The 20,027-nt window shown below is 38.7% G+C and overlaps 1 protein-coding gene across 1 annotated transcript in view; it reads left to right on the top strand.

Moving 5' to 3' along the window:
- The first annotated feature begins 14,111 nt into the window (after positions 1-14,111).
- ABCC12 (ATP binding cassette subfamily C member 12) overlaps positions 14,112-20,027 on the top strand; it is a 60,888-nt gene continuing 54,972 nt past the window's right edge. Inside the window, 2 exon segments of the mRNA XM_089902994.1 lie at positions 14,112-15,474; positions 18,477-18,632. Of these exon segments, the coding sequence (XP_089759120.1) occupies positions 15,356-15,474; positions 18,477-18,632 (275 nt within the window). The 5' untranslated portion in view covers positions 14,112-15,355.

Genomic DNA, 20,027 nt, shown 5'->3' with positions numbered 1-20,027 from the left:
TTTTGCTCCATTACCTCTAAATACTTCAATATGTATTTCCTCAGAATAAGGATGTTCTCTTACATAATCATAATCTTCAAAATTATCAACTATAAAATTGTACAATTATCAACATCAGGAAATTTTACTCTGACATAATAATCTTATGTAACCTATGGTCCATCTTCAAATTTCAATTGTCCCAATAACATCCTAACTTTTTTCCTGGTCCAATACAAGACTGCATATTGCTTTTAGCTGTCATGTCTCTTGAGTTGCCTTTATCCTAGAATGTCTCCTTGCCTTTCTATGTCTTTCATGTTGCTGACAGCTTCAAAAAGCACAGCCAGTGGTTTTGGTTTTGTAGAATGTCCCTTTGGATTTGTCTGATATGTCCTCGTGACCAGATTCAGGTTATCCATTGTTTGCAGAAATACTGCATGAAGGCCGTCTTGAAAAGAATGACTGGAGTCTGTTGCCAAGCTTGTTGAATCACAGTCTGCTTGGCCAGAAGGAAATTCTCACTCAGGACACTGAGTTTGTCATGTCTGATGTCTTCTTGAATTTTTAAAATTCTTGGATTCTGTGATTCTCTCTCCCCCAAATATTTTCAGAACTTGTAGCGAGCTCTTTCTTCATCAGCTAATCGGCTTTCCTACCTCTGCTTTGCTCACTCTAAACTTCTGTGCAGCCCTCAGGGCACTGCAGGCAGGGAAGTGGCCCAGAGGCCGTGGGAAGCTGTGGGCAGGTGTCTGGGCCCACAGCGTGGCTGTTAATGACCCATGCTGTGGCAGTAACAGGGAGGATGGGGATTCTCTGCATACAGGAGCATCCCGAGAGACTCTGCATCCAAGGCTGTGCCTGTGAGCCGATTTCCCTCCTCCAGCTTCTCTGGCCAGAGATGGATTGCGTATATTCAGGGAGCCAATGAGCCATCCAAGGGTGAGAGGCCAATTTCTTTACTTTTCTCAGTCGGAGCGTCCCTGCAGAAGCAGGTGTCAGCCCCCCTGCCCCTCCCCCCACTGTCTTCCTGCAGCAAAGCCCGAGAAGCCAGGAGAGCATGGTGCTTTGGTTACGGAAGCTGTGAAGGGCTTTCTGGTAAACAGACAATCGAAGTCTTGTGGGAGAGGCTCCTGGGGGACTTTGACCCAGGGTTGGGCCTGTGCAGGGGTCAGCAGGCTGCTGACCACATAAGCAGGAGCAGATCTAAAGCCCTTCACTGCTGTTCCCAGCCTTGTCGCTCTTGACTCTTGCCCAAACCTCATGCACGTGGTTCCCTTAAGAGCCTCACTACGCCCACACCACGCACCCAATCTCAGCAGAACGTCCCACCTGGGCTTTCCCTCAAACTCTCCTTCTCTCCTCTCCTCCGCTTCTAACCACCCAGCTCTAGCCTCACTTCCAATTAGAAGTCCTCCCTAAACCCATCCTCTGCCCAGACCGTCCTGATCATTCCTTTCGCAGAACTTGGGCAGCACAGGGGGTCTGTATTACTCTGTGATGCTGAGTACAAACAGCCCAGTCCCAGGGGCTTTATATTTATATTCTTAAATACATGATTAAATATCACAATGTCATGGGCTAATCCCCGCATGACCTCTTGATCCCATTCCTTTACCTCCCATAGGTAACCAGCATCTTGAAATCGGTGTGTATCTTTCTAATTCATTTTTTAAAAAATAAACTTTATTTTTAAAAACAGTATTATATTTACAGGAAAATTGCAGAAATAGTACAGAGGGTTCCTCCTCTTATTAACATCTTATATTAGTATGGTGTATGTGTTATGATTCCATATATGTTACTATTCAACAGTAAAAATGAATGAACTAAGTCCACACATCAACCTACGTGAATAGCGTAAATCAAGAGAGAAAAAAAGCAGGTTGCAGGAAAATTTATTCACTCTGATAACCATATGTTAAAGTTCACATACTTGCAAAACAGTAATATATTCATTTACTGTTAAATGTTTGTAGTAAAATCCCATTTCTCCAAATAGCCCTGATTCCTTTTATTGGGGGATGGTATTAGAAACCAAGATCTGGGCACCGGGTGTGTTCTGTGTTACTGGGATATATGTATCTTGCTTTTCTCACTTATCAATAAATTGTGGAAACTCAAAAAAAAAAAAATTAAGATCGAGAAGCAACATGCTGGTATAAATGTGATTCATTTAACTACAAAGAATTAGTATACAGAGTTTACAAAGAATGTGCAAATAAGTCAATAACAAAAACACAATCAATTAGGAAAGTGGACAAAAGATATAAGCAAGCAATTAATTCACAGTTGAGCCAAAGAAACACATACAAAAATGCTCAACCTTTGAGTATCAGGGAAGTGTGAATTAAAACCACAATCACAAAAAGAGCTATTTCTCATTCTTCAGATTGGCAATATTAAAAAGCCTGGAAATTGTCTGTCTTAGCATATATGTAGAGCACCATATATAAAAATAAATTCAGAGCTCTTAAACTCTGCTGGTGGGAGTATAATTTTTCCGAAGCAATTTGGTGTTATCCGGTCAAGTTGAAGATTACCTTACTAACATTGCCAGCAATTCTCTCCCTTAGGTATATATGTGCTCTGAACAAATTCTGCTTGTGGAAGGAGTCACCTACAGAGTGGCCGCCAACTTTGCCTGCTCCCTCCCACCGTCCTCACAAGTTCTCACCTACCTCTGCTAGCCTCTCTTCTCTCATATTCACTGATGTCAACAAAGTTCAATTTAGAAACAAACAATCCACAAAGGATAGACTCTCATGCACAAAATATCCTTGTGGCCCCTCTTCAGGAATATTTGTAGCAGCTCTGTTTGTAACATCTTAAAACACCCATCAGTAGGAAAATGGATGAATTGTGTAATATGGATACAGTATGTTACTCCATGACTCATTTATTTTGTAACTAGAAGTTTGTACCTCTTAATCTCCCTCACTATTTCGCTCACCCTTGCCTCCCTCTGGCAAGCATCTGTTTGTTCTCTGTATCTGTGAGTCTGTTGCTATTTTGTTATGTTTGTTCATTTGTTTCGTTTTTTAGATTCCACGTATAAGTGAAATCACATGGTATTTGTCTTTCTCTGTCAACTTATTTCACGTAGCATAATACTCTCTAGGCCCACCCATGTTGTCACAGATGGCAAGATTTCATTAAGTGAAATAGCTGGATGGTATGGTAGTTCTATGTTTAATTTCTTGAGGAAACTTCATACTGTTTTTCGCAGTGGCTGCACCAATTTATATTCTCCCCAACGGTGCATGAGGGCTCCCTTTGCTCCACATCTTCATCATCACTTGTTATTTGTTGTCTTTCTTATGATGGTCATTCTGACAGGTGTGAGGTGATATCACATTGTGGTTTTGATTTGCGTTTCCCTGATGGTTAGTGATGTTGAGCATCTTTCCATGTGCCTGTTGGCCATCTGTATGTCTTCTTTGGAAAAATGTCTATTCAGGTTCTCTGCCCATTTTTTAATTGAGTTGTTAAATTGTTTGATGTTGAGTTGTAAGAATTCTTTGTTTATTTTAGATATAAACCCCTTACCAGATATATTGTTTGCAAATATCTTCTCCCATTCAATAGGGGGCCTTTTCATTTTGTTGATAGTTTCTTTTGCTGTGCAAAAGATTTAGTTTGATGTAGTCCCACTTGTTTATTTTTTATTTTGTTTCTCTTGCCTGAGGAGACATAACCAAAAAAAATATTGCTAAGGCCAGTGTCAAAGAGAATACTGCCCTTGTTTTCATCTAGGAGTTTTATGGTTTCAGGTCTTATATTTATGTAAGTCTTTAATCCATTCTGAATTTATTTTTATATATGGTGTGAGAAAGTAGTCCAGTTTGATTCTTTTGCATGTTGCAGGCCAGTTTTCCCAACACTATTATTTTATTGAAGAGGCTGTCTTTCCCCCATTGTATGTCCTTGCTCCTTTGTTGTGGATTAATTGACCATATAAGTGTGGGTTTATTTCTAGGCTCTCTATTCTGTTCCACTGATCTATGCATCTGTTTTTGTGCCAGTATCATGCTATTTTGATTCCTGTCTCTTTGTGGTATAGCGTGAAATCTGAGAGTGTGATGCTTCCAACTTTGTTCTTCTTTCTCAAGATTGTTTTGACTGTTTGGGGTCTTTTGTGTTTCCATACAAATTTTATAATTCTTTATTCTAGTTCTGTGAAAAATGTAATTGGTATTTCGATAAGGATTCTGTTGAATCTGCAGATTGCCTTGGATAGTATGGTCATTTCAATAATGGTAATTCTTCCAATCCATGAGCACGTATATCTTTCCATTTGTTTGTGTCATCTTTCATTTCTTTCATTAATGTCTTGTAGTTTTCTGAGCACAGGTCTTTTAGCTCCTTGGTTAGATTTATTCCTAGGTATTTTATTCTTTTTGACGTAATTGTGAATGGGATTGTTTTCTTAATTTCACTTTCCGATTAGTGTATAGACATGCAACAGATTTCTGTATATTAATTTTGTATCCTGCAACTTTACTAAATTCATCGATGAGTTCTAATAGTTTCTTAGTGGCATCTTTAGGAGTCTCTGTATATAGTACCACGTCATCTGCAAAGTGACAGTTTTACTTCTTCCTTTCCAGTTTGGATTCTTTTATTTCTTTTTCTGGTCTGATTACTGTAGCTAGGACTTCCAAGGCTATAATGAATAAAAGTGGCAAGAGTGGGCATCCTTGTCTTGCTCCTGATGTTACTGGAAATGCTTTCGGTTTTACGCCATTGAGTATGATGTTAGCTGTGGGCTTTTCACATATGGCCTTTATTTTATTGAGGTATGTTTCCTCACTTTGTTGAAAGTTTTTATCATAAATGGGTGTTGAATTTTGTCAGAAGCTTTTTCTGTATCCATTGAGATGATCATATGATTTTTATTTTTAAATTTGTTAATGTGGTGTATCACATTGATTGATATGTGGATATTGAACCACACTTGCATCCCTGAGATTAAATCCCACTTGATCATGGTGTATGATCCTTTTAATGTATTGTTGAATTCAGTTTCTTAATATGTTGTTGAGGATTTTTGCATCTATATTCATTAGTAATATTGATCTATAATTTTCTTTTTTTTTTTGCGGTACGCGGGTCTCTCACTGTCGCGGCCTCTCCCGTTGCAGAGCACAGGCTCTGGACACGCAGGCTCAGCCGCCACGGCTCACGGGCCTAACTGCTCTGCGGCATGTGGGATCTTCCCCGACCGGGGCACGAACCTGTGTCCCCTGCATCAGCAGGTGGACTCTCAACCACTGCGCCACCAGGGAAGCCCTATAATTTTCTTTTTTTATGGTGTTTGTCTTGTTTTGGTATCAAGGTGATCCTGGCCTCATAAAGCATTCCTCCCTCTTCAATTTTTTAGGAGATATTGAGATAGTTGTTAACTCTTCTTCAAATGTTTGGTAGAATTTACCTGTGAAGTCATCTGGTCTTGGACTTTTGTTTGTTGGGAGTTTTTTGATTACTGATTCAATTTCATTACTGGCAACTGGTCTGTTCATATTGTCTGTTTCTTCCTGATTCCGTCTTGGGAGATTATACATTTCTAAGAATTTGTCAATTTCTTCTAGGTTGTCCATTTTATTGGTGGAAATTTGCTCATAGTAGTCTCTTATGATTGTTTGTATTTCTGTGTTGTCAGTTGTAACTTCTCCCTTTTCATTTCTGATTTTATTTATTTGGGCCCCCTTATTTTCTTGATGAGTTTGGCTCAAGGTTTATCAATTTGTTTATCTTTTCAAAGAACCAGCTTTTAGTTTCACTGATCTTTTTTTCTGTTCTGATCTTTATTATTTCTTTCCCTTTACTAACTTTGGGTTGGTTTGTTCTTCTTTTTCTAGTTCCTCTGGGTGTAAGGTTAGGTTGTTTAGTTGTGATTTTTCTTGTTTCCTGAGGTAGGCTTTTATTGTTATAAACTTCCTTCTTTGAAGTGCTTTTGCTGTGTACCATACATTTTGGATCATTTCATTTTCATTTGTTTCCAGGTATTTTTTATTTCCTCTCTGATTTCTTCAGTGGTCCATTGGTTGTTTAGTAGCATATTGTTTAGCCTCCAAGGGTTTGTGTTTTTTGCAGTTTTTTTCTTGCAGTTTATATCTAGTCTCATAACTTATGGTCAGAAAAGTTGCTTGATATGACTTCAATCTTCTAAATTTATTTGGACTTGTTTTGAGACCTAGCATGTGATCTATCCTAGAGAATGTTCTATATGCACTTCAGAAGACTGTGATCTGCTGCTTCTGAATGAAATGTTCTGTATGTATACCTATTAAGTCCCTCTGGTGTAATGTATTATTTAAGGCCAGTGTTTCCTTGTTGATTTTCTGACCGTATGATCTGTCCATTGTTGTAGGTGGAGCGTTAAAGTCCCCTAATGTTATTGTGTTACTGTCAATTTTCCCTTTTATGTTTGTTAATATTTGCTTTATGTATTTAGGTGCTCCTATGTTTCTTGCATATATGTCTACAATTTTTATATCTTCTTGTTGGATTGATCCCTTGATCCCATGTAATGTCTTTCTTTGTCTCTTGTTACAGTCTTTGTTTTAAAGTCTATTTTTCTGATATATGTATTTCTACTCCAGATTTCTTTTCATTTCCATTTGTGTGGAATACCTTTTGCCCCTCACCTTCAGTCATCTTGTGTGTGTGTAGATCTGAATTAGGCAGCATGTATATAGGTCTTATTTAGGTATCCACACTCTATGTCTCTTGATTGGAGCATTTAGCCCATTTATATTTAAAGTAATTATGAATAGGTATGTACTTACTGCCATTTTGTTAACTGTTTAGGGGTTTTTTTGTAGTTCATTTTTGTTCCCTTCTTTTGCTCTCCTCCATTGTGATTTTTTTTTTTTTTTTTTTGGTGGTACGTGGGCCTCTCACTGCTGTGGCCTCTCCCATTGTGGAGCACAGGCTCCAGATGTGCAGACCCAGTGGCCATGGCTCATGGGCCCAGCTGCTCCGTGGCATGTGGGATCCTCCTGGACCGGGGCACGAACCCGTGTCCCCTGCATTGGCAGGCGGACTCTCAACCACTGCACCACCAGGGAAGCCCCCCAAAATTACCTCTTTTGATTAATGACTTGTCACTGTCGATGTTTACCTTGATCAGTTGGTTGGAGGTAATGCTTATCAGGTTTCTTCATTGTAAAGTTACTCTTTTTTTTCCCTTTTCCATATTTACTGTACTCTTGGAAGCACTGTATCCATTGGATAAAGCTGTTTCTCAAAAGGCTATGGGTTGATAATTCTGATACTGTTAGCATGGTTTTTTTTCATCCTTTTATTTTTCAACCCATTTATGTCTTTATATGGAATGGATCTCTCATAAGCAGCATATCACTGGGTATTGCTTTTATATCCAATCTGACAATCTCTGATTTTTAATTGAAGTGTTTACTCCATTTATATTTAATATAATTATTGATTTAATTGTGTTTATGTCTGTCAGCTTGCTATTTGTCTTCTATTTGCTCTTTGCCTATATTTTTGGGGGGTTAATCTACAATTTATTGCTCCATTTTATTTCCTAGAATGAATTTGTAGCTTTAAGTCTTTATTTGTGTGTGTGTGTGTGTGTGTGTGTGTGTGTGTGTGTGTTTTCTAGGGCTAATGCTATGCTATGGCTTTATATTTTCATGTGTGTTATTGTGTGCTTATTTCTCCCTCTTTGAGGAGAGGAGTTGTCTTAGACTTCTCTCATATCATCATTATTCATTCATTCATTTATTCATTTGACATATTGTTATCAAACATCTACTATGTGCCAGGGACTTCTAAGTGTTAGAAATATAGCTGTGAATCAGACAGATATGAAGCCCACAGTTTGCTTGGGGAAATAGATAAGCAAGTAGGAAGGTTTTCCCAAAGGAGGAAATGTCTGAACTGAACCTTGGAGGCTGAGCAGTGAAGTGCAAGCTTCTTCAAGTGAAGGGAGTAATGTTAGGTCGTTTCAGGTGGTGGCAGTGGTGACTGCAAAGACCCAGAGGCAGGAGCAACTGGCAATTTGCTCAGGGAGCAGTAAGCCATGCAGCATGGCTGGAGCATCGTGTTAGGTGAAGCAAATGGGGGTGGAATGTGGAGTATGGTGCAGGTTGGCAAGAAGTTTAGGGAGTACCTATTGGATAACTTCTAATTTTTTTCAGGAATATAGAGCTGCATCCATGATATTCATGTCTTTAATATTCACTAATCAAATGATTGCAGAGATTTTGAACAGAATTATTGCCTCTAAAACATGTGCCTTGTCCAGTTGTCTATAATGCCTCAGTTTCCACTTTGGGGGATTTCTCTTTTTGAGGTGAAGACATTTTGATTTTCAAATTCTATTATAAAAAAAATTATTCCAGAGGAGTGCTTTTTGGAATATAATATAAGCAAGGGATTTTCTAAGGTTATTGGAGAAGAGAGTGTGCATTAGTTTACCTATATCTAGACTGCCTCAGATGAGAAAGTGTTACTCATTTTACATATACTGTCCCCCCACCCCGGCTTTATTGAGATAAAATTGGTATATAACATTGTGTAATTTTAAGGTGTACAATGTGTTAATTTGATACATGTATATATTACAAAGTGATTACCACAGTAGCATTAGTTAACTCCTCTATCTACTCACATAATTACTATTTCTTTTTTTATGGTGAGAATATTTAATATTTACTGTTTTTTAGCAATTTTCAAGTGTATAATACAGTATTATTAACTATAATCACCAAAATGTACATTAGACCCCCCAGATCGTATTCATCTTATAACTGGAAGTTTGTATCCTTTGACCAATGTTTCCCTGTTTCTCCCCCCACCCCCAGCCCCAAGCCCTGACAACCACTATTCTACTCTCTGTTTCTATGAGTCAGGCATTTTTAGCTTTTCCATATAAGTGATGCCAAAGAGTATTTGTCTTTCTCTGACTTATTTCACTTAGCATAACGTCCTCAAGTTCTATCCATGTTGTCTCATATGGCAGGATTTTCTTCTTTCTCATGGTTGAATAATATTCCATTGTATACACAGTTGACCCTCGAACAAAGCAGGGGTGGGTGGCACTGACACCCCATGCAGTGTAAACTCATGTACAGTTGTCCATTGGTATCCAGGCGGCATTGGTTCCAGGACCTGGCACAAATATCCAAATCTGCAGATGCTCAAGTCCCATAGTCAGCCCTCTGTATCTGTGGTTCTGCATCAGTGGATTCAACCAACCCTGGATCATGTAATACTGTAGTTAAAGAAAAGAACTGTATATAAGTGGGCCCACACAGTTCAAACTGATGTTGTTCAAGGGTAAACCATATATACACTGCATCTTCTTTATCCATTCATCCATAGATAGATACTTAGGTTGTTTCCATATCTTCATTATTGTAAAGAAAGCTGCCATGAACGTGAGGGAGGGTGCGGATATTTCTTTGAGGTCCTGATTTCATTTCCTTTGGATATATACCCAGAAGTGGGATTGCTGGATCATAAGGTAGTTCTATTTTTAATTTATTAAGGAACCTCCATACTGTTTTTATAGAGGCTGTACAAATTTACATTCCCACTAACCATGCTCAAAGTTCCCTTTTTTGTATATCTTTGCCAACACTTGTTATGTCTTGTCTTTTTGATGATAGTCATTCTCACAGGTGTGAGTTCTTATGTCCTCATGATTTTGATTTGAATTTCTCTGATGATTAGTTATGTTAGCACTTTTCTTTGTACTTTATGACCATTTGTGTGTCTTCTTTGGAAAAATGTCTATTCAGTTCCTCTGCCCATTTTAAAATTGAATTGTTTTTTGTTTTTGTTTTGTTACTGAGTTCCTTATATATTTTGGATATTAACCACTTAGACATATGATTTTAAAATTTTTTATCCTTTTCCATAGGGTACTTTTTCATTTTGTTGATTGTTTATTTTTCTGTGCAGAAGCTTTTTAGTTTGATGTAGCCTTACTTAATTATTTTTCCTTTTTATTTTGCTTGTGCTTTTGGTGTCATATTAAAAAAATAGTTGCTAAGACCAATATTAAGGACATTTTTCTCTTTTTTTTCTTCTAGGAGTTTTATGGTTTCAGGTCTTATGTTTTAAGTCTTTAATCCATTTTGAGTTAAAATTGTGGGTGGTGTAAGATAGGAGAACAATTTTATTCAGTATGTGATTATGCAGTTTTATCAACATTATTTATTGAAGAGATTATCCTTTCCCCCTTGAGTATTCTTGACTCTCTTGTCAAATTTTAGTTGACAGTATATATGAAGGTTTATTTCTGGGCTCTCAATTATGTTCTATTGGTCTGAGTCTATTCTTATGCCAGCACCATACTGTTTTGATTAATAAAGCTTTGCAGCACACTTTGAAATCAGGAAGTGTCATACTTCCAATTTTGTTCTTCTTTCTCAGGATTGCTTTGGCTATTTAGGGTCTTTTGTGGTTTCATACAAATTTTAGGATTGTTTTTTCTATTTCTGTGAAAATTTCCATTGGAATTTTGATAGGGATTGCATTGAATCTATAGATGGCTTTGGGTAGTATGGACATTTTAACAACGTTAATTTTTCTTATCCATGAACGCAGGATATCTTTCCATTTGTGTCTTCTTCAATTTCTTTCCTCCAAGTCTTGTAATTTTCAGTGTACAGATCTTTTACCTCCCTGATTAAATTTATTCTTAAGTACTTTTATTATTTTTGATGCTATTGTGAATAGGATTATTTTCTTTATTTCTTTTTCAGATATTTTGTTTTAGTGTATAGAAACACAACTGGTTTCTATATGCTGATTTTTTTATCCTACAATGTTACTAAATTTGTTGATTAGTGCTAATGGTTCTTTTAGTGGAGTTTTCAGAATTTTCTATATATAAGGTCATATCATCTACAGAGACAATTTTACTTACCAATTTGGACGCCTTTTATTTCCTTTTCTTGCCTAATTGGTATGGCTAGGACTTCCAATACTACGTTGAATAGAAATAGTGAGAGTGGGCATCTTTGTCTTTCTGATCTTAGACGAAAAGCTTTCAAACTTTCTCCACTGAGTGTGATGTTAGGGGTGGGCTTGTCATATATGGTCTTTATTATGCTCAGGTACTTTTCTCCTATAGCTAATTTGTTGAAAGTTTTATCATTAAAGGATGCTGTATTTTGTTAAATGTTTTTTCTACATCTATTGAGATGATCATATGATTTTATCTTTTATTCTATAAATGTGGTGTATTAATTTATTGATTTGTGTATGTTGAACCATTCTTGCATCCCAGGGATAAATCCCACTTGATAATGACATATAATCCTTTTAATGTGTTGTTGAATTCAGCTTGCTTATATTTTGTTTATATTATTTGCATCTATATTTATTAGGGAAATTTGCCTGTAGCTCTTTTTTTTCCCTTTCTTGTAGCATTCTTATCTGGCATTTGGGAGTGTTTCCTCCTCTTTAATTTTTTGGAAGAGTTTGAGAAAAACTGTCATTAATTCTTCTTTAAATATTTGGTAGAATTCACTAGTGAAGCCACCTGGTTCTGGGTTTTCTTTGTTGGGAGATTTGTGATTACTGGTTCAATTGCCTTACTCATAATTGGTTTGTTCAGATTTCCTTCTTCATGATTCAGTCTTAATAAGTTGTTTGTTTCTATGAATTTATCCATGTTCTCTGTTAGACAATTTGTTGGTATATAATTGTTCATAGTCTCTTATGATCCTTTGTATTTCTGAGGTATCAGTCCTAAGGCCTACTCTTTCTTTCCTCATTTCTTCTTTTCTTAGACTAGTTAAAGGTTTTTCAATTTTATTTAAAAAAAAAAACCTCAGCCTTTGATTTCACTGGTCCTTTCTATTGTTTTTCAATATTGTATTTCATTTATTTCTGCTCTGATACTTATTATTTCTTTCATTCTGCTAAATTTATTAGGCTTAGTTTGTTCTTTTTTTAGTTCCTTGAGGTGTAAAGTTAGATTGTTTATTTGAGATCTTTCTTTTTTCTTAATGTAGACATTTATCACTATAAACTTTTACCTTGGAACTGTTTCTGCTGCATCCCATAGGTTTTGGTATGTTTTGTTTCCATTTTCATTTGTTTCAAGATATTTTTTATTTCCCTTTTGATTTCTTCTTTGACCCATTGGTTGTTCAGCAGTGTATTGTTTAATTTCCACATATTTGTGATTATTTTCAGCTTTCCTTCTGCTATTGATTTCTACTTTCACACCACTGTGGTCAGAAAAGATACTTGATATGATGTTAATCTTCTCAAATTTGCTAAGTCTTGTTTTGTGACCTATCACGATCTATCCTGGAGAATGTTCCATGTGTACTTGAGAAGAATGTGTGTTCTACTGCTGTTAGTTGAAATGTCCTATATATGTCTGTTAGGTCCATTTGATCTAAAAGATAGTTCAAGTCCAATGTTTCCTTATTGATGTTTTGTCTGGATGGTTTATTTAATGTTGAAAGTGGGGTACTGAAGTCCCCTACAAATATTATATTATTATTCATTTCTCTCTTCACATCTGTTAGTATTAATATATTTAGGTGCTCCAATATTAAGGATATATATATATCCCCAGTATAATTATTATATCTTCTTAATAAAATTACACCTTTATCATTATGTAATTACCTTTATCTCTTCATATATTTTTTGGCCAAAAACCTATTTTTTCTGATATTAGTATAACTATTCAGCTCTTTTGGTTTCTCCTCTCATGGAATATCATTTTACATCCCTTCACTTTAAGCCTACATGTGTCCTTAAAGCTGAAATAAGTCTCTTGTAGGCAGCATATAGTTGGGTCTTGTTTTTTCAAATCCATCCAGCCACTCTATGCTTTTTGATTGGAGAATTTAATCCATTTACATTTAGAGTAGCTATTGATACATAAGGACTTTCTAGTACCATCTTATTGTCCTCTGGCTGTTTTGTAGTTCTCTTGTTCCTTTCTTCCTCTCTTGCTGCCTTCTTTTGTGAACTGATGATTTTTTGTAATGTTATGATGTGATTCTTTTCTCTTCATCTTTTGTGAATCTACCATAGGTTTTTGCTTTGTGGTTACCATGAGCTTACATAAAACATCTTACAGATATAATAGTCTACTTTATGCTGATAACAACTTAAGTTTTTGCATACAAAAACCATACCATTTTATTTCCCCCCTTGTGTTTTTGATATCATAATTTACCTCTTTTATATTGTGTATTCACTAACAAATTATTTCAGCTATAGCTTTTTTTTAATACTCTTGTCCTTTAGCTTTTACACTAGAATTGAATGGTTAACACATTACCATATTATATTAGTATCATATTCTGAATTTGATTATATACTTTTTACCAGTATGCTGTATATTTTCATATGTTTTCAGAATACTAATTGGTATCCTTTAATTTTAGCCTGAAGAACTCCTTTTAATGTTTCTTGTAAGGTAGGTCTAGTGGTGATGAAGTCCTTCAGCTTTTGTCTGCAAAAAATTTATCTCTCCTTTATTTGTGAATAGTATCTTTGCCAGATAGAGTATTCTTGGTTGGCGTTTTTTTCTTTCAGTGCTTTGAATATACCATCCCACCCTCTCCTGACCTATAAGGTTTCTGCTGAGAAATCTGCTAATACCTTTATGGGGATTTCCTTGTACGTAACAAGCTTCTTTCCTCTTGCTGCTTTTTAGATTCTCTCTGTATTTGATTTTTGACAGTTTTATTAAAATGTGTCTTAGAGAGGATCTCTTTAAATTCAGTTTGCTTGGTGACCTATTAGCTTCATGAAGTGGGATATCAAAATCTCTAGTATTTGAGAAGTTCTCAGTCATTATTTCTTTAAATTAGTTTTCTAGCCCCTTTTCCCTCTCTTCTCCTTCTGGAACTCCAATAATTTGCAAATTGTTTCCTTTGGTGGTATTCCATATATTATGTATGCTTTCTTCACTCTTTTTCCTTTGTTCTCCTCTGTCTGGATAATTTCAAATTTCTTGTCTTCTAACTTACAGGTTCTTCCTCCTGTTGATACTCTCTATTACAGTTTTCATTTTATTTGTTGTATTCTTCAGATCCAGCATGATTTTTTGGTTCTTTTTAATGATTCCTATCTCTTTGTTAGACTTTTCATATGCATTTGAAGTAGTAGTCACCTCCTCCAGTCTTTACTAACTGCCTTTGGGAGAGAAATACCTTCTGTCAGCCCTGCTAGGGACACTGAGGTTTTCTCAGACGTTCTGTGGATTCCCCTGCAAAATTGCTCTTGTTGGACAGGGATCAGGGAAGCACAAATGAGGTATGTCTTAGCCATGAATCTGATGTCACTACTACATATACTCTTGAGTAAGTCCCTTTGCCTCTCTGGGCCTTTGTTTCCTCTCCTGTTCAATGAGGAGTTTATAAAAGATTGCATTTGAGGATATTTCTAATTCTGACATGCCATAGGTTTATCAGCCATTAAAACCTCAATGGGAATTGGTTTATTTTATGTTTATAGCCATGAAAAATTCCAGAGAGAATTCATAAGATGGGGACCCATGTATTTATAATAGTGAGGCTTCTGGTTGCAAGTGACAGAAACCAACTTGGTATACTTAGGTTAAAAAAGAGAATTTATTGATAGGATATGGGGAGCAGAATGTCATAGAACTCTAGGGCAAGAATAGAGCTGTGTATCAGGGAAGAACTGGAACTAGAAAACCTTCAGGAATCATTCTTTTTTCTTTTCATTTAGGTGATTGGTGAATGGGGTGGTTGGTTTGTGGACTGGACGGGCACTCCCAAAAGTGTCCTCTCTACCTGGATTGTTGGTTTCCCTTTGTGGCAGTCGTCACAGAAGTGGGGAGAATGTGGGCTTGTTCAGATATGCCTGGTTCTGAGAGGTGGTCTCGTTGAAGTTCTCTGATCCTTGGGTGTGGGGACATGGGAACGTGGATGCACAAGCTTGGGTATCTGAAAGAATCAGAGAGGAAAAAAAGGGTTTGTATGTGTGACAAACTTCATTCTGGGTCACAATAAGGCAAAAAATCCACCATCTTGGGGTTCTTTTGCCAGGCTGGGACTCAGTCTTGGTCATGGGCTGGCTCCTGGTAGAATACCTGTAACAGGCTTTTCTGTTCCCAGTCAACCCAAAATGGGAAAGAAGAGGAACAGAATGTCTTTGCTAATAAGGAAAGCTCTTAGTGGAGTTGAGGGAGTTGTGGGGTCTCTGGCCACGCTCTCCCATGAATGTGGAGGGTTGATTGGTGAAACCAGGTCTGAGTGGTCAGAGAAAAGGAGCTGGTCTGGGTGGAGTAGGGGCTGCCTGATCTCATTCCAGAGAATCTTCTCATCTCCTCATCTCTCTGCTGTAGAGTGAAGGTCCCAAAGCCAGGAACCCAGGGCTCTAGACTGCCATCAAGATGGTGGGTGATGGCCCCTGCCTTATCTCTGATCTGGACTGGTGAAGCCAGCAGAGATCATTTTCAGAGAGATATGACCCCAGCTTGAAGACCATGATTCCAGTGAGACTCTATGCAAGGTAAGCCAGGAGGAGGATTGGAGGGAGGTCCTGGGCAGAACTTCTAGGAATCATTTCCAGCCCATCAGGAGAGTGGATCCTGACCCTGTTCCCCATGCTGCTGGTCTATATGCTTGTCCTTTTGTCTTTCCATCCATCCATCCATCCATCCATTTTTTTCATTTATTGGCCATTCACTTCATGAATCCTCCTGTCCTTTGGTGAAAGGGAGACGATAAAAAATGTTTAAGAGAGCTTTCCATGTGCCAGGACCTGTTCAGATGCTTTACAAACATCTTCTCATTCACTCTTCACAACCACCCTGGAGGTGTTGTGATTATCTTTATCTGATGGGTGAGTAAGTGAGACAGAGCAAGGTTAAATAACCTGCACAAATTTAATCAGGTAGATTTTGCTTTGTAACAAACTGCCTCTACATTTAGTAGCCCGAAACAATTGCCATTTATTTAGCTTACAATTTTATGGGTGGGTCAGCAACTTGGGCTAAGCCTAGTTGGGTGATTCATCTGGTCTTGACCAGGCTTTCTTATGCATCTGCTGGTCAACAAGATGGTTATGCTTCTGGGGGTTGACTGGCTGGGGGAAGGTGGGCCACATGGGCTATGAACTTCGAGCAAGCTAACCTGCCCTCGATCACGTAGTAATGCAGTAGGTGGCCAAGAGGATGAGATGAAGCATATAGGCCTTCTTGAGACTCAGGCTCAGAACCGGTACACCATTTCTTTCACAGCATTCTATTGGCCAAAGCAAGTCACAAGTCAGCACAGATTCAAGGTGTGGAGAAATGTCTTGAAGGATGGAGCTCCAAGGGTCTGGGATACAGGTGAGGAGAGAGAATTGGGTCAGTTTTGAACCACAGAATAAGAACCCAGGCAGGCTGATTTCCAAGCTCACATGCTTAACTATAGCATCATATTATAATATATATGTATTCTTAACATTACATTAACTATAACATTATAGAAAGCTGCCTTTTCTACATGAGAAGTGCCCTATAGTCTGCCCTCTGAGCAGCAGAAGGCCAAGTAGCATCTTTATAATGAGGTGATACAGCACTGCTCTCTCCTAGAATCCATGGACCAAAGATACACCTGTGAGCCCTCTAAGGTGAGAGGTGAAGGTTGAAAAGTGAGGGCTTGGTGTACCATCCTTAGCCCCATGCAGAAGGGCTCTAACTACCCACCGTTTTGCCTCAATTTACAATTTCTTTGTGGAGAGGAAATGTGGGATAGTGCTTAAGAGAATGATGGGACCCTGGAGTCAGCAAGCATTGGGTTTGAATCCCTACTTCACCACTGACCAGCTATAAGATTTTGGGCAAGTACCCTAACCTCTTTTTGCCTTGATGTTCTTGTCTATGAAATGGGATCATAATATTTCTCAACTACCTATCTCACTGAGCTGTTGTTAGGATTATATGAGGTGATGCATGACTTCATCATTAAAGTTACCCTTTAGGAAACATTTACTATGCACCAGGCACATAGTACCTTATTAATATTATCTTAGCTTGGGTTCTCCCAAAAGCAGAGCCTGAATCAAAAACTTGGATGCAGGTAGCTTATTTGGGAGGTGATTTCAAGAAGCAGGAGGGAAGATTTAGGGAGAGTGAGGCAGGGAAGGAGAACATGGGGTGTGTCATCAGTGTCACTGCTGTAGACATGGGGACTGGATTCTACTAGGTCCCCCCGAGAAGTGTACAATTTTCCACCCATAGGATGAGCGGTGGGGGCATTTGTCCGTGGGCTCCTGTACTCCATTAGTTAGGTTTTCTTCTTGGGGACATTAGCCCCTTGTAATTCTGGGCTGCACTTATGCTCTGAGAAGACCCCAAACCCAGTAATGAAAAGAGGTACAGGATACCTGTGAGATGGGATGCTGTCAGCCTGAGCCTGAGCTGCACAGCGCTGTCCTCCACATCTGAGATCGGAGGTGGATGTGACAAAGATTCTTAACCACTGCGCCACCAGGGACTGCGACTCAGGGCATCTTGACAGCATCTGCTACAAATACCAAGCTCTTTCAGGGCCTGGAATATAACAAACACTCAGCAATTAGTAGATAACACTCTTGTGTCTCTGACTCTTATTCCATCTTAGATGGCTAGTTCCTCAAGGGCAGAAACATATCTCTTCCTCCTTCTTCATTGTTTCTTCCTTTTCTTCTTCCTCCTCTACTTCCCTTTCTCCTTTCTCCCTCCTTTTACCTCCCCTGTCCTCCTTATTTATCTGCCAGCTAATATTTATGTAACAGCTTACATGTATTAATCCTCACAATAAACCATGAGTTTGCCTCTAGCTCTTGCCTCCTTGGACAGCCTCACCTCTACTTTGGCACACTGTACTCTGACCCTCCCCATCCTCCTGAGAGCAAAAGCCAGGCAACCAACTCCTCTGATGATCAGCTACTGGGTCTCCATTTCCTCATGTCAAATGGAGCAGGTACCCTCTTTCCCATGGGGTGGTCACTGGTAAATATTCAACAACTGGCTCACTAAAAAATTCCCTGGTTCATAGCATTTATCACTTTTTTGGTGTAAATTCTCCTACCATGGCTGATTTCAACGTGATGTCACTGAGCGCAAATTTGGGAACAGATGTACGGTAATAGAGCCCTATCCTGTATGGTATTTCCACCACAGACACCACAGACTTATATAATCTAAAGAACAAATACGAGTAAAATCTAGTAAAATAATCTTGGAAGCTATGAGTTTTGAGTATTGATTGCCTTTATCTTTAAGATAATTTACTTACATTTATGTAATTTAATTTTTAATATAGGCTGTGTTTAAGAACTGACTTGCAGAATTCCTAAAAATCGAACAATCAGCCCTTGCAAGCGGGTAGGAGCTGGCGCAGCACACTGCTGCTCATGGGGCTGATGATGTGAGTCACAGGTCTGAGCGTGGCTGTGGTTAGCACCGTGGTTAAGAATTCCAGCCGGGGACTCAAGGCAATGACCCCAACAACCTGGAACACCGAGTGTTTCGCTTGTTTTAGGCTGGCACCCAACCCTGTGGATGACGCAGGGCTGCTCTCCTTTCCCACATTCTCTTGGCTCACGCCAGTGATGATGAGAGGCTACAAGCACACGCTAACTGTGGACACCCTGCTCCCACTGTCACCGTATGACTTATTCGACATCAATGGCAAAAGGTACCAGGATTTGTCTGGGTCACATCTAGAGAGGAGCCCACTTTGGGAAGGGACCCGTGAGTCCTGGTGTGTGCTCCCATTTCCCTTTGCGGAAATCAGCACCCACTGGTTTGGTGGCTGTTCTCATGGCTTATCTCTGAGATGAGGGCTGGGCTGACTGACCTTCCTGGCCTAGTCTCTGGGGAGGTGAGTACTGGGGAGGTTTGGTAGGGAGAATGGACTTCTTGAGAGCCTGAGGCTTCAGGACCATTCTGGCAGGGCCATCGGCTATTTTGTAGGAGCACCGCATCGGGGCAAGAGTGGCCGGGATCTCACTTCGCTCTGTGCTGGATGGACACCACCTGGGCTGCTTCCAGGCATGGTGTTGTATTTCCCTTTAAAAATTGTCATTGGACTTTTAAAGAAATTTTTTATTTTATATTGGAGTATAGTTGATTAACAATGTTGTGTTAGTTTCAGGTGTTACAGCAAAGTGATTCAGTTATACATATACATGTATCTATTCTTTTTCAAATTCTTTTCCCATTTAGGCTATTACAGAATATTGTGAGCTTTTATATTACAAACTATGTTTAGGTTGAACCAAATGAAAACTGCCAATATTTGACAATTTTGACTTGCAAAAACATGTATTTCATTGATTCAACCTAATTCAGATTCATTATAGAAATGTTAAAGTAACAGAAGTTTAAGCAGTGGAAATATCCCCACCGTACGCCAGCCCCACTCCCCAGAGGTCAGCACTGTTAAATGCTGGCGTGCATCTGTCCTGGATTTTTTCTACTCAGATTAAACACACCCTGTGTTACCATCTTCTGCAGATCAATACCTCTTCTTCTTCCTCCTTACTCACAGGTCATCTTTTTTTCTTTGAACAAAAACTGAAGCATACTATCTCATGGTTAACCATTTTGCTATTTTCAGTGAAGAGTTTATGAAGATTTTTCCACAGCCCAGAACCTCAACTTCATTCTTTCTAACGGCTGCATTGAACTTCAAGGTTCATGTCTTAAACAATGGGGAAGACCTCATCGCCCTCTCTCTGCATTTCTTTCTTCTGGAATTCTCCTTCTCTTTGACCTCATATGCTTGAAGGGCTGGGAGTTATAATCATGCTCTTGCAATTGCTCCTACAATTGTGCATCCCCTCATCTGTGTCCTGCAGAAATCTCTGTCAGTAGTAGTTTCCAAAATCTATAGTCTGGAGAAAGTTGCCAGGGAGCACGGAGAGAAAGGGGCTGGACCAGTGCCTGCGGACCAGGTTTTCCTTCTACCTCTCTGTCGGTTTTTAATGTTGCCTTCCATCTACCCAACATCAACTTAGATCCTCTTCCCTTCTGTGCTAATGTTCTCCTCCAAAGGCTGACCCACCAAACACATGTTGACAACCTTAAT

Source organism: Delphinapterus leucas, chromosome 20 (assembly GCF_059928025.1).
Source record: "Delphinapterus leucas isolate spDelLeu-1000000601 "Yukka" chromosome 20, BTC_Dleu_Yukka2, whole genome shotgun sequence".
NCBI classification, from domain to species: Eukaryota; Metazoa; Chordata; class Mammalia; order Artiodactyla; family Monodontidae; genus Delphinapterus; species Delphinapterus leucas.
The sequence above is the reverse complement of the archived record's forward strand: the minus strand, read 5'-3'. Positions and strand labels throughout refer to the sequence as shown.